General features: G+C 40.1%; 1 protein-coding gene across 2 annotated transcripts in view; it reads right to left on the bottom strand.

Annotated features, from left to right (window-relative positions):
* Positions 1-15741, bottom strand: part of GPC6 (glypican 6) — a 1087352-nt gene that overhangs the window by 112931 nt on the left and 958680 nt on the right. For both annotated transcript variants that reach the window (XM_060288063.1, XM_030856917.2), the window contains exon 5: positions 1363-1493. In XM_060288063.1, coding sequence (XP_060144046.1) covers positions 1363-1493 — 131 coding nt within the window. The remainder of the gene's footprint in view (positions 1-1362; positions 1494-15741) is intronic.

Genomic DNA, 15741 nt, shown 5'->3' with positions numbered 1-15741 from the left:
TTGGATTTGCACTTCTCTAATAATTAGTGATGTTGAGCATCTTTTCATGTGCTTTTTAGCCATCTGTATGTCTTCTTTGGAGAGATGTCTATTTAGATCTTCCACCTATTTTTTGATTGGTTTGTTTTTTGATATTGAGCTGCCTGAGCAGTTTATATATTTGGGAGATTAATCCCTTGTCGGTCACATTGTTTGCAAATATTCTCTCCCACTCTGAGGACATGGAAACAACCTAAATGTCCATTGACAGATGAATGGATGAAGAAGATGTGGTACATATATACAATGGAATATTACGCAGCCATCAAAAAGAATTAAATAATGCCATCTGCAGCAACATGGGTGGACCTAGAGATTGTCATGTTGAGTGAAGTCATCGGACAGAGAAAGACAAACATCATATGATATCACTTATATGTGGAATCTGAAAAAAGGGTACAAATGAACTTACCTACAAAACAGAAACAGAGCCACAGATGTAGAAAACAAACTTATGGTTACCAGGGGGTAAGGGTGGGAGGGATAAATTGGAAACTGGGATGGACATATACACACTACTATGTATAAAATAGATAACTAATAAGAACCTACTGTATAGCATAGGGAACTCTACTCAATACTTGGTAATGGCTTATATGGGAAAATAATTTTAAAAAGAGCGTATATATGTATGTGTATAACTGATTCACTTTGCTGTATACCTGAAACTAGTATAACGTTGCAAATCAACTAGACTCCAATAAAAATTTTGAAAAAAATAAAAAAAATTGTACTTCTGATATTTGTGTTCTGCAGCTGCAAACCCAGAATCCCCGTCTCTTAGGATTTATAAAAATATACTATTTTTCAAAATGTGTGTTCGACTTCATCCAAAGGGGTGTTTTCCTCTGAAGATTCATTAATGAGGGTTCCATTATAGCCTTACAAAAGGAAGTCAGATGGAATGTTTAAAAATTTACAAGCAAACACAGAGAACATGTGCCTGGTCTGTGCAGCTGAAGACGTAATTAGAAGTTCCTAGAGAGTGAGAACAGGGTGAGGGTGTGCAGAAATTTCAACCATCAAAAAGAAAATTCCCCCCAAATGGCTCACAAATGTGAGGGATTAGTCAATATACTTGGGGCTCTCCAACACTTTTTAGCAGCCAATAATTTCTTCATGATTAACTGCAAACTAAAAGCTTCCTTCCTTTCTCAATGCCATTTTGTTAGACAGTTATAATGAAGTAGCAAACTTGTCACGGGAGAGGAAAAGCTCACGGACAAGGTATTAGAATCTATAATCCTGGCCGACATATCCAGTTACTTCAGTTTCAGATTACTGCACTTTCTTTATTAGCAGACAAATGACTAAGGCAAATACCTTTGCAGACACCTGCATGCTGTTCTCTTGCATGTTCATGATGGCTTCAGAGATCTTGACGTCTATTGGGTCCATGACTGACTCAATGTTGAATGGTCCTTCCAGTCGCTCTGCCACCAAGAGCATTGCATCTGTTAAAACACAGGAACGTGATTTATTTGAGAACTGGGAACCCCAGCTTCTAACCTGCGTTTAAACGTTTCCCACATGACCGGCTGAAAAATGACTACTCATTCAAATTCTGTATTTGCTTTTATGTAGTTCAAAATGGAATTGATGACTCAGTCTTACAGGAGTATTTTATTTTATTTCATTTGAAGGCTTAAAATTATTTTACATATATAGAACCAGGCCTGAAAATGAGAAAATAAGTTCAAATTAAGAGAGTTGAATATACCTAACTCTTTCAAGTGAAGTTAAAGAAAAATCAGGTCAGGTTCAAAAGGGGAGTTAACCTCTTTTCTTCTGGAGTATGGAGAAAACTGAGAATATTGAAGACGTGTAAATGTGAGAGCTTGGGGGATTTGCTATCGTCAAGACCCAATTTAAGCATATCTGCGTGTATGAAGCATTTCTGGATTTCCCAAGAAGGACAGACCTGTCCCTGCTTGGTGCTGTCACTCTACCTAGCATGCCCTTCTGTTTGTTTGTTTGTTTTTTACATCTTTATTGGAATATAATTGCTTTACAATGGTGTGTTAGTTTCTGCTTTATAACAAAGTGAATCAGTTATACATATACATATGTTCCCGTATCTCTTCCCTCTTGCGTCTCCCTCCCTCCCACCTTCCCTATCCCACCCCTCCAGGTGGTCACAAACCACTGAGCTGATTTCCCTGTGCTACGCAGCTGCTTCCCACTAGCCTTTCTGTTTTTAACACTTTGACACACTCTGGGAATAGAGAAACTTCTCTTACTTGGTTTTGCATATTCAAGGCTTATTATGGTGCTTATTGCATTGTAAGCTTGCAAGAAATGTCTATGAAATTATATTGAACTGAACTAAAGTACTGCTTGGGAAGCTTTAGTTTTCTGGAGAAGATGCTAATAGTGATATGGAGGCAAGAGCTGTGAATTAGGAGTGAGTTGCCCTGGGTTCCCAACCCTGCCACTAAGCAGCTGGATGGCTGTTGGAAAAATCTCTGAGCTTACTGGGCCAAAGATTAGAGAGGTGCATAAAAGGGACCTGGGATGAAGAGTCTCCCGGTGTCTACGGTGAGTAGCACGCGAGGCAATATGCCCATTCCTCTGCAAACTGGCCCAGTTTTGTTCTTAGCATCCAGGACACAGTTTGGTAACTTGTCTCCACCAGGACTGACAACTAGAACTTTCTGTGATGATGAAAATGTGGCTATTGAAACTTGAAATGTGGCTAATGTGATTGAAGAATTAAATGGTTAACAAAGTAATTTGCCTTTAACTAATCTAAATATAATTAAAAATATCCCCTTGGGACCAGTGGCTACCATATTAGATGGGGCAGCCTAGACTTTTAACATGTAGACGCAATAGCCCTCACTTTTTTTTTTTTTTTTCGGGTACGAGGGCCTCTCACTGTTGTGGCCTCTCCCGTTGCGGAGCACAGGCTCCGGACGTGCAGGCTCAGTGGCCATGGTTCACGGGCCCAGGCACTCCGCGGCATGTGGGATCTTCCCGGACCGGGGCACGAATCCACATCCCCTGCATCGGCAGGCGGACTCTCAACCACTGTGCCACCAGAAAAGCCCAGCCCTCACATAAAGCTCTTGGGAGCCAATCTTAAAACGCTGTCCCTTTTCAAAATAATACATGTTTATTATCAGACACTTAGAAAATACAGAAAAGAAAAATGAAGGAGAGAAATACACCCACAATCCCACTTCCCAGAATAACACTATAAACAGTTTAGTATATGCCCTGTGTTTATTTTTCCTTTGAACATGAATATTTTAAGAATGCAACTGAAAATATACTATACAGCTATCATATACCGTACAGACAATCTGCTTTCTAAATGTAATATATTATTAATGTAACATGCTGTTTATAGCAGCTGCTTTTTAGTATTAGTGCGAGGAAACCAAATTTTATATTTATTACATACCCTACCATGCTCAACCAAGTGTCACCATCAAAATTTCTTCAGGGTTATAAGTAGTTATGAATTAGGCACGTGAGAAACCTTTCAAGATAGATGAATTTTTATAAGAAGGTGCTGTCTGGGAAGCAGAGTCACATTTTTAAGGAACATCAGGCTTTGTACACATCAGCTTTTATACTATCAACTGGCTTTCCCAGCCAGACCTCATAACGGGGTCTTTGGTCTCCTCCCTATGCAATGAACGAGACTAAAAGCATCCAGGGCAGCCCTTGAGCGTCAGGGAGGTCCCGCTATCCCACCCCTATCCCCCGTACTCGGTCCCATATTTTTCTTATGGACACGAGTCACATGAAAAACCTAAGTGTGAACAAGGACTCATAAAAAACTCGAACAACAAATTTGCTGATTTTTCCCTTAATGCAGATCTATCTGTGTATGTTACATCAGGATATTATAACAAAAGTAGTCATTTCTCTGGATCTTAATGACCTAATTATCTGGCAATATGGACAGAGGATGCACCTTGTTTGGTTGTAGTATTTTCATATTAAAGATGTTTTTTCCTTTAAGGTTTTAAAAGGTGGCCTGAGAGCTGTGCTGTTTCTTTTATATCTTTATATCTATGTTGTGTATTTATAAAAAATAATCCCCTTTACTGTTAGACTTTCCAACAGGCTTTTTGATGAAGATTAATTATGATGAATGAGCAAGTTTCTCTAGACGGGTGTATTCTGCTAGAAGAACAAGGAATCTTTGTACAGGAAAAAGAATTGGTCCTATGGAATTATCCAACAAATGCAGTTAAAGGAACTGATAACTATGGGATACTTAATTGTGTGTTTTAGACAAGTATTTGCATAAATCATTATACAAAGAGTACTGGTCTATCACAGTATATTTATCCAACACGAATGGGTTGAGTTATGGTAGTAATAACATTAGCTCTACCGGAAGTCTGTAGGCAGGAGTGCTCTGGGCAAAAAGGACAAGCTTTGGGTTGGATCAGAAGGACTCAGCAGACTGTCACAGTTGGAAATGATGGGGTCTAAAATATCTCTGAGAAGGTTCTCTTCTTTAAATTAAAACAGTCCCTTCTCTACCGGACATTCCAGTAAGTCTGGCAAAAAGCTGTTCGATTCGTATCCCAAAGTCAAGGAACTTCTCTTTGGTGATTTCAATCTTTTGGTTCCCTGTTCCTCTCCCACCACAGAGCTCACCTTTTAGCTTCTGGGGTCTGCAAACTCAGCTCTTCTTTTTTGACTCCAACCATGAAAAGGGTGACCCTCTCCCAAGCAGTTGCCTGCTTGGCCTTGGAAAATGGCCATCCTACTGATGGTCCTGTATCTTAAACGTGTAATCAAATGGCCACATTTATGCAAATTGGTTGGCCCTGAATTTCCATTCTTTATTTCAATTCATTTGCTTTGTTATACAAACTCATTTAAGGTGATACATTTTTAGATGTAGATATATGTCTTTATTTTTCTTTTAATTTAAATCACCAGTCGGAATATGCTACTTTAAGCTATCTGGTTTAATTTTTTTAAAAATACACTAAAAAATCACTTCAATAAGTAAAGTTAGAGTCTATTTTGAAGACTCAAAGGCCAATATAGATCGGCTCAAAACCTCAGAACCATCGTTAAGAGTAGTAATGTGCATGTAGTTAACGATACTGTATTGTATGCTTAAACATTCGTTAAGAGGGTGGATTTCATGTTATGTGTTTTTTACCCCCCCCCACACACAAAGAATAGTAATGACTCTGTGCTGATCAACTACAGAAGTTCTTATTAATCAATCAAACTACCTGTTGATAAATCATTAACTAGTATAAACGTACCCCAATATATTGAAGCACTATATTGCTTTTATAAAGAAATACATGCATTCTTCTAATTCCTGGAAAAGCTCAGATAAAACTGTGTGGGAAACATTTGGATAGAATCACATGTACGCACTGACTATAGCCATACGCAGGGCTTTGGTTAGAATGAGAGGAAGGCTGGCAGAGGGACGTATACGCAGGGTTTTGGTTAGACTGAGAGGAAGGCTGGCAGAGGGACGTAAATAGTGGTTTTCTGGGCTCATATTTTTCCAACTCAAAGTTTTTTGTGAAAATAAGTTAATTGATAGAAGGCCAGATAAACCTACACAAATAACTGGTGTATCGACGACCATAAGTAGAAAAAAAATACATGTCTTCTTATAACATAACCACCCCTCCCCTCAATCGATTCCCCTGTTCCATTGTTCTAAATGTACGTGACTGGATCCCCCAGGGTCACAAAAAGAAAAGCAGCTTTTCAGAAAATTCCTCTAATATTTTGCATTTCCACTATAAAGGGTCATGCTCACGGCAACTGCCTTTAAGAATCTAGTTTAGACACATTACAAGGTGAGAAAGTGGCAGTGGAAGGCCAGAGTCCTCAGCCCTGGGACTTGGAACAGGCCTGCAAGCGGATGGTGGCTCTTCCTCGGACCTCAGACCCCAGATGGCAAGAGGGTGTGCGTGGTCCATCTGCGTCCACTGAGCAGACAAGCGCATCCCTGCTTGGCCAGTTTGCCTCCCACCTGCTGGGCAAGTCTGTCACCAGTTAAGCTCCCCAGGTGTCAGGAGAACCTTTTCTCTCCTTTAGGGCTGGGGGAAGCCATGCCTCTCCCTCCTTCCAAAGCAAACACAGAATACTTTTAAGACACCAAGGCGGTAGTCAGTAAGTTTCTCTGAAACCAATTAAGTCACAACAACGGCCATAATTTCCTCCAGAGGCTGCCATCCTGCGCTATCTTAATTATCTTTCTGCCATTTACATTTTGAAATATTTGGAACTTTATTTTTAACTGTGCTCTTGGAGCTGTTATCTATTGCCAATTAAACCAGGGCAGTTCTAGTATGTCAGCTAATGATCAGCTGGTCCTTTCTATACACATCTCCTGTGCTGTCCACGTTTTGTTTCTCTTTAAGCAAAGGACTACTGTCTTGCTCAAGCAGTATACATAACTTTTGTTTCTAAATGCAGAATGACATTTGGATGGATTAGAAGTAACTGGTATCTCAGCATGAGGTTCTGATGCACAGAGAGGTGGGATGACCCTGTTAGCATACCAGAGACATGTATAGCAGCTCAGCAAGAAGGTGTCCCCTCAAAGCCTGCAGGTAAAGCTACACCTCTGGGTCAAGGCATTCACATCAGCATGCACTTTCTGGTTGGGAGTGAGGAAACCTGACTCTGGTGAGATGGACTCAGGTGCCTGGCTTTCCATTTGGGTTTGTCCACTAAATGCCTGAGAGATAATATGTGTCACTTAATACACAGAGGCCCATTTTCTTCATCTATTTAGTAGAGATTATGACCATCTCTACCTAATCGTGGTACATTAGGAAATCAAATGAGATGGTTCTTGTAAAGTAGTTAGCTCAATGCCTGGCATACAACAAAGGTTAGCTACTATAAGGCACTATCTCTGGCCAGGGGAAGCAGAAAGGAGGTGACCAACTGGCAAGATATTTTGGTGGAAGTATTGCCAGCAACTGATGTGAGGAGTAAGGGAGTAGAAGGCACAAGGATGGCTTTAAGATATATAGCTGGTGTTCTTTTGTATGTTAAATTAATGTTTTGATAATAACTGCTTTTTGATGGATGCGTTCATTACCGAGAGATACAAAACTGTATTATTTTCTCACAATGGGTCCCTTTGCCCATGAAAGATCACTACAAAGTCTTTGACTCACTTCCCATTGAGAGGTGGGGTTTATGTCCCATCCCCTTGAATCTGGGTGGGCTCTGTCACTGCTGTGACTACTAGCATACAGTGGAAGGGATGCTGTCAGTTTCCAGAGCAGGTAGTTAAAGAGACTTCAGCTTCTACTTTCTCTCTTGTGAGACTCTACTCTGAGATCATCATGCTGGGCTGGCCACATACAGGCACTCCAGGGAACAGTCCCCGCTGGGCCCAGATTTCTGGCCACCCTTGCTGTTATAAACAAAATATTTGTGTCCTCACCGTAATTTATGTGTTGAAACCTAATCCCCAAGGTATTTGGAAGTAGGGCCTTTGAGAGGTGATTAGGTCATGAGGGCTGAGCCCTCATGAATGGGATTAGTGCCCTTATCAAAGAGACCCAGAGAGCTCCCTTGTCCTTTCCATTATGTGAGGACACAGTGAGAGGATGGCAATCTGTGGATCAGGAAGCAGGCTTCACCAGACACAGAATCTGCCTTGATCTCAGACTTCCCAGCATTCAGAACTGTGAGAGGTAAATGTTTTCTGTTTAAGCCACTCAGTCTATGATACTTTTGTTTTAGCAGCTCCAATGGACTGAGACGCCTGCCAGGGTGCCAGACGTGTGAGTGAGGCCATTTAGACCAGCCCATCTGCCAGCTGATTACCACCTAGTGACCCCAGTCAACACCACATGGGGCAGAAGAATCAGCCAGCTGAGTCTTCCCAAATTCCTGATCCACTGTACTGTGGTTTACATTACTATGGCTGTTATTTTAAACTGCTGAATTTGGGGATAATTTATTTTGTAGCAATAGAAAACTGGAGCAGCCAAATTACCATATTTACAAAATACTCAGATATTTTTCCTATAATTTATTTGACAGGACTCAAATTATTCAGAACCCTAGTCAATTAATATTTGACAAATTTAACATTATTGATGTAACCCCTGTTTCCAACCACTGTAATCGTCAGGAAAAAATAAAACGTTGCCCTAAAGGGAACATACAAAAAGGACTGTTCTAAGCCTGCACTGTGTTTGGATACAGCGTTACAGTACACCGAATGCACAGCAGCTAGCCTCAGATTCAGATATGTTTCTCCTGGGATGCGAGCACGAGAGAGAGGGAGGTAGAGGGCAGGTCTGGAAGAAGGTAAAGATCTGGACTTTTCTCTAAGTACTTGACTTTATGAAGAGCAAAGTCTCTGACACAAAAAACCAGACGTTCTCTCTGATCTCTGGATGGCACTGGATTGAAACTATCTTGCTGCAGGGATTCCCGAAGGTTTTGTTCCTCTAGGATATAAATGTTAAGTAGGATTTCATATGATTAGATATATCTTCTAAATTTATTTTTTGAAAAAAGGAGATGTAAAATCAGAAATGACATGGTTGAATACTATCGATTTTAACCTGGAAGAGAATGATTTTCAAAATGTTTTTTAGGGGAGGCAAGAAGAGAAACACTTTAAAAAAAAAATGAGATATTATTGGGGCTTCCCTGGTAGCGCAGTGGTTGAGAGTCCGCCTGCCGATGCAGGGGACATGGGTTCGTGCCCCGATCAGGGAAGATCCCACATGCCGCGGAGCGGCTGGGCCCGTGAGCCATGGCCGCTGGGCCTGCGCGTCCGGAGCCTGTGCTCCGCAACAGGAGAGGCCACGACAGTGAGAGGCCCGCGTACCGCAAAAAAAATAAAAAAGAGAGAGAGATTATTAATCTTCTTTGTAAGTAACAATAGAGTAGAAATAACTTTGGAAATTCAATTGCGGATTGAGGGTGGGGTGAATGGATTGAGGTGGTCAAAAGGTACAAACTTCCAGTTATATGAATGAGTCCTGGGGATGTGGTGTACAGCCTGGTGACTATACTTAACAAAACTGTATTGAATACTTGGAAATTGCTAAGAAAGTAAATCTTAAAAGTTCTCTCCACATCTAAACGCACACACAGATGCTAACTGTGTGAAGTGATGGATGTGTTAACTAACTTTGTTGTGATAATTATTTTGCTACATATCCGTGTATTAAATCACTATGTTGTACACCTTAAACTTATGCAATGTTATATGTCAATTACATCACGATAAAGCTGGAAAAAAATGAAAATTCAATTGAAATAAACTCAACTTAACCTAACGAATATTTGTTATGTGCTAAAGAGTGTCACTGCGTCACTATGTATTTGTGGGCGGTGTCGGCACAGAAGCAGTCCACGGCTGCCAACTTCATGACGTGTAGAATCTTTTTGAACTGACAAAGATGAAATACATGAATATTAAAAAAAGTTTTTTCTTTCTTTGAGGGAAGTTTGAATTAAGATAATAACATGTGCTTTCAGAGTTCTCATTAAGTCTTTTAAATTTGTCCTAATAATCTACTCTTTGAAAAATGAAATCTATAAGCACAATCTAGTTGCTTGTTTTATCATAAGTCCATAGTGCCCACTTTGCTTTCCTTTAGAAGCAATGCTTACTCGTTCTTAAACCTGCAGCACCGTTGTTTTAGCTTAACCAAGATATTTTTCCCACAGAGAAGCAGACAAAAGCATTAAAAAAAAAAATCAAGCAATTTAAAAAGCACCGTGGTAAATTCATTCACTGGTACCCAGTTACCCATCAATACTACTACTACTACTACTAGAAATCCTGCTTCAGTGTTTATGTGCAGGCTCTTTTATGAGCCTATCATGACCTGGAAGTATTAGAAGGCTCTGCTTTGCACTGTAGCTTTCTGGTGATGGGCACACGGAGTATACATGACCTTTGCTTTCATTCAAATCAATTAATTAAAATGCTCGTGAGATCTTGGACAGGACCGAGTTTCAGGAGAGGCCTGGAAAGAGAGCCCAGCTAGGGGGACTGAGGGATACGCTACAGCAGCAGGCAGATGGGACCTGAATAACCAGGAGAAAGTATAGCCCTGAGAGTAGAGAATCTGAACTTCCCTAGTCAGAAGGTCCACACCCTCTTTAGAGTCTCTTTTGTTTTTTCTTATTAATGACGATTTCAATTAAAAAAATTTACAGCCCCGTAGGTCTATAACTGATGTAACACAAACTGCACATATTAAAGTGTGCAATTTAATACATTTTAACAAATGTCTTCCTCCCTGAAACCACCAAAATGACAGAGTTTAAAAAATTTGTTTTGTTTTTTATTTTTAAGGCAATTCTACAGTGAAGACATTTTCACTTGTAGAATTTTGATTCATAAGAACAGCCGAACAGGCAGAATATGTATCTCTCTCCGGACTATATTTCTTATTCTTCACACTAATCACTGTCCGCACGTCTGGCTTTGCTGCTCTGTAATCTCTTTCCTGACGTTGCCAGCAGAGCTGTCTTTTAAAAATGCAAATCTGATGAGGTCACCGTCTTGCTCTAAAGGTTGCCAGTGCCTTCAGGGTAAAGTGTGAACCTCTTAGCCCGGCATAAGAAAGGCCTTTCATAAGCTGGTCTCTGCCCCCTTGGCAGCTCCGCCCATGACCACCCCTGGTAACCCCCACTGAGTGCCATCAGAACTCTTTGGATGACACTGAAGTTGTCACCGAGATCCCACACGTACCCAATCCGACCTGAAATCAATGACACACAAGTTGCTCTAAACACAGCCTGTTCTCATTTTACCTGCCCAAGAACTTCCAAAGGTTCAAGTTTAAAAAGAGACTCATAATCAGACTCCACCCCCCCTTCTAATTCATTTCTCACTACTCAACATGTCCTGTGGTTTCCTGCTATTACAAATAACGTCACAGTGAATATCCTTGTACATAATTCATTTAGCATGCGTGCAGAGAAATTTGTTGGATAAAATCTTACAAGTCAAACTCCTGGGTCAAAGATATGGGTGTTTAAAATGTTGATGGTTACCGCTGAAGCTTTCCCTGTAAAGGCTGTACCTGTTTACATTCCCAAGAGCAATACATGACTGCGTCTGGCTCTCTAAGGCTCAAACTTTTAGATGGCGTTGAGATCAAATGCTTGGATCCTTGCCAATCTGATAGGGTAAGAAATTGCATCCCAGTGTGGTTTTAACTTGAATTTCCCTCATTATAAGTAAGGTTGAACATCCTTTAATATGTTTAAAAGGCATTACAATTGCTTTTTCTCTTCATTTTCTTTGGTCACTTATTTTTCTGTTGGATTATCGTTTCATATTGATATAAAGAAATTTCTTTACCAAAAAAATACATTAAAGATACCAGCCCTTGGGTGACATGAATTACCATGTTCCCCCAAGTTGCTGTTTAGCTTTTCACTTTGTTCATGGTAGTTTTTGCTATGCAGAAATTTTAAACTTTTTATAGTCAAATTTACCAATCATTTGTTTAAATTTTTTTGATCTTGCATCATATTTGTATAGGCTTTCTCCTTTCCACCTCTGTGACCTAATCTATTATCAAGCATATTATCGCTCACTAGTTTCCTTGTGTTCCTTGAATACAGGCCAGACCCTCTCCTGCCCCAGGGCCTTTGTACTTACTGTTTATTCCTCAGCCTCTTATTTTCTTTAGGTCTCTACCCAACTGATACTTCTCAGAAAGACCTTCTCTAACTACCTTATCAACTCCCAGTCACTCTTATCCGATTGCTTTATTCTTCATAGCACTTAATATTTGCTGAATTATTTATTTATTTATTTATTTTCTTTTTGCAGTACGCGGGCCTCTCACTGTTGTGGCCTCTCCCGTTGCGGAGCACAGGCTCCGGACGCGCAGGCTCAGCGGCCATGGCTCACGGGCCCAGCCGCTCTGCGGCATGTGGGATCTTCCCGGACCGGGGCACGAACCCGTGTCCCCTGCATCGGCAGGCGGACTCCCAACCACTGCGCCACCAGGGAAGCCCTGCTGAATTATTTTATGTATATTTGCTGTTGTTCCTCTTTTCCCCACTGTTATGTAATCCTCAAGAGGGCAGGAACTTCCTTTTTCTTGTTCACTTCTGTAGTCTCATCCCCTGGAACAATACTCAGACCCTAAGAGTTGTTAAATGAACATTTGTTAAATGAATTATTGGAACAAATTTTAAAAATCTTCCTATATTTTCTTCTATAACTTAGTGAGAACTAATTTTCTCCCCCTCCCGCAGCCCTAAAACTCCCCCTCTTTACTCCCCTGCCCCACACACACCATCAAAAACGCCCGCAAAACTTTATTAGTGCTGGCCAATAGGCCCTTGATGGCTTTCGATGTGTTATAAGGTAGATGAAGAGTTTCTGTGGGAATTTAGAATCTTACTGTACTTTTTTATTACGTAGAAATAACTTTTTAGAGCTTTTCTCTTGAAATTGAAAAGTATGGCTGGTTTTCTTTCTGTCAGAGGTCATTTCTAGGTTAATCTAAAAAAAAAAAGTCAACATTTTTGGTTTTTCTAAACAAGGTAATTCCTGCTGTTTCTCAAGACTCCACGTTTACCATTAACTTTGAAAACAATCTCTGGGATGAATGTCATTTTTGTTTCTTCCCTGTAATTTGTCCACATTCATTAAACATCAAATTGATGATCATTTTTTTCCTATCATACCAACCCCGTATGACATTTAAGTACTTAAAAAAATACCTTTAAAATATCAGACCATGGCAGGGGTGAGATCTAGCTAAAGAAATCATAGTACCACAGAGTGAGGTAAATAATAGAAAATGGAAGTGAACCAATTAAATGCCATTTAAAACAGTGAACGGATACCTTAGTGAAAAATAAGACAGGGACAGCCACCCAGAATAAGTCCAGTAACTAAAGAGCTAAATCCAAATAAAAGAGGATTTAATGAAAATAACTGTTTACTTTGAAACCAAATCCAGGAAGAGGAGGAGAGAACAAATATACAAACTAATTTAATTCTGAAACCAGTGCAAACAAAGAGGCTTATTTTGCTTCCACGCTGTAAGAGAAAATGCAAATTGTGGGAGAAAAAGAATTCACTAGTATTCCTAGCACAGTACAGAAATTAGAATCTACAGGACTCATTTTCAGATGGTTTCTTTTTAGTAGAATAATGCATTGCATTTCATAAAAATATAATATATTCACATAAGCATCGTCTCACTGCTATGTTATATCTTTGAGATGTCTGGTTACATCACAAGCCAGAAAGAGTGGGCCTTGTAAACCATGAATTTGATGGACATCAAAGTGTATACTACCAACCATAACCCTTTATTTAAATTTTTATTGCTGATTCTTCATATGAATAATTTTTTATGTCATTTGTAGCTAGGAATGTTCAAATAATTCACAACAACCAATTAGTCTTCACCTTGATGATGAGTCACAGAATTTAAGAGGTAAGGAGTTCCTAAAGATCTCTCTGAGGGAAGAAGTACATCTTTATCTTTATATCCCTAAGGTCTTCTACAGGGTTTTGGAATCTAGTGGGTTGATTTGGACCAACCAGTGTACTTTTTAGGAAACTAGACCCAAAGAAGGAAAGCAAATCATTCAATGTAAACAGCAGCCATTGAACCCAAAATCTTCGTCCTCTCTCACTCCATCTATTACACAAGCATTGATATTGCTCAGATAGTATCAATGTGTTTACCCAATATATTACTTACTTATTAAATTCCAAGCGCTCCACCACTTTTTTTTTTTTTTTTTGCGGTACGCGGGCCTCTCACTGTTGTGGCCTCTCCCGTTGCGGAGCACAGGCTCCGGACGCGCAGGCTCAGTGGCCATGGCTCATGGGCCCAGCCGCTCCGCGGCATGTGGGAGCTTCCCGGACCCGGGCCCGAACCCGCATCCCCTGCATCGGCAGGCGGACTCTCAACCACTGCGTCACCAGGGAAGCCCTCCACCACTTTCAAAGAGAATATTAAAAGAGAAAACCTAGATGATAAAGATAACGCATTTTGGTCCTATCTAAGATTTTTCTTACTCCTTCTTTGCTGCAATTGCCCTTCTGCCTAAATCTCCCTTAGAGACCCTGTTCTTTCAAAGTGGGTACCATGATCCTGAATTGTCCTTGACAAGCTTATAAAAGCACACACATTCCTCCTTACTCTTTATTAACCTGCACATCACACTTGAGCTACTTTGAATCCCTCACCAGCATGGATGGTCTTCTCGGTCTCCCTGAGAGGCAGTGTGGAGGCGAGGCGTGGTCATGAGCTGTGTGCCATGCATGGGAGTCTAGTGACCCCAGTCACAGGCTCTGTGATCTGGGGTAATTTATTTAACCTCTGTCATCCTTAGTGTCCTCTGTTATTACGGGGGCTCTTCCTACATCACTGTGGGCATTAAATGCAATACTAGGCACATAGCACAGCAAATGCTTATTATTATATTAATATTATTCTATCTTTATGGAGAGGAAGGTTCCTTTCACTTCTCAACAAAGTTAATACTGAAGGTTTGAGTTCACCATCATCCATGAAGTTGTAAACTTTCACTGAAAGAGTATAATATTTGAAAACATACACGCACCCCAATGCTCATAGCAGCACTATTTACAACAGCCAGCACAAGGTAGCAACCTAAATGTCCATCGACGGATGGATAAAGAAGATGTAGTACATCTATACAATGGAATACTACTCAGCCATAAAAAAGAATGAAATAATGCCATTTGCAGCCACATGGATGGACCTAGAGATTATCATACTAAGTGAAGTAAGTCAGACAGAGAAAGACAGATATCATATGATATTGCTTATATGTGGAATATTTAAAAAAATGATACAAATGAATGTATTTACAAAACAGAAACAGATTCATAGACATGGAAAACAAACTTATGGTTATCAAAGGGGAAAGGGTTGGGGAGGGATACATTAGGAGTTTGGGATTAACAGGTACACACTGCTATATATAAAGTAGATAAACATGAGTTGTTTGTGTAATTTGGAGATTAATCCTTTGTCTATTGTTTCAATTGCAAATATTTTCTCCCATTCTGAGGGTTGTCTTTTTGTCTTGTTTATGGTTTCCTTTGCTGTGCAAAAGCTTTGAAGTTTAATTAGGTCCCATTTGTTTATTTTTGTTTTTATTTCCATTACTCTGGGAGGTGGGTCAAAAAAGATCACGCTGTGGTTTATGTCAAAGAGTGTTTTTCCTATGTTTTCCTCTAAGAGTTTTATAGTGTCTGGTCTTACATTTAGGTCTTTAATCCATTTGGAGTTTATTTTTGTGTATGGTGTTAGGGAGTGTTCCAATTTCATTCTTTTACATGTAGCTGTCTAGTTTTCCCAGCACCACTTATTGAAGAGGCTGTCTTTTCTCCATTGTAGGTTCTTGCCTCCTTTTTCGTAAATTAGGTGACCATATGTGTGTGGGTTTACCTCTGGGATTTCTATCCTGTACCATTGATCTATATTTCTGTTTTTGTGCCAATATCATACTGTCTTGATTACTGTAGCTTTGCAGTATAGTTTGAAGTCAGGGAGCCTGATTCCTCCAGCTCCGTTTTTCTTTCTCAAGCTTGCTTATGGTACTGATGAACCTAGTGGCAGGGCAGGAATAAAGACATAGACATAGAGAATGGACTTGAGGACATGGCAGGGAGGGGGAAGCTGGGGCAAAGTGAGAGTAGCATTGACATATATACACTACCAAATGTAAAATAGTTAGCTAGTGGGA

Source organism: Globicephala melas, chromosome 18 (assembly GCF_963455315.2).
Source record: "Globicephala melas chromosome 18, mGloMel1.2, whole genome shotgun sequence".
Classification (NCBI taxonomy): domain Eukaryota; kingdom Metazoa; phylum Chordata; class Mammalia; order Artiodactyla; family Delphinidae; genus Globicephala; species Globicephala melas.
The sequence above is the reverse complement of the archived record's forward strand: the minus strand, read 5'-3'. Positions and strand labels throughout refer to the sequence as shown.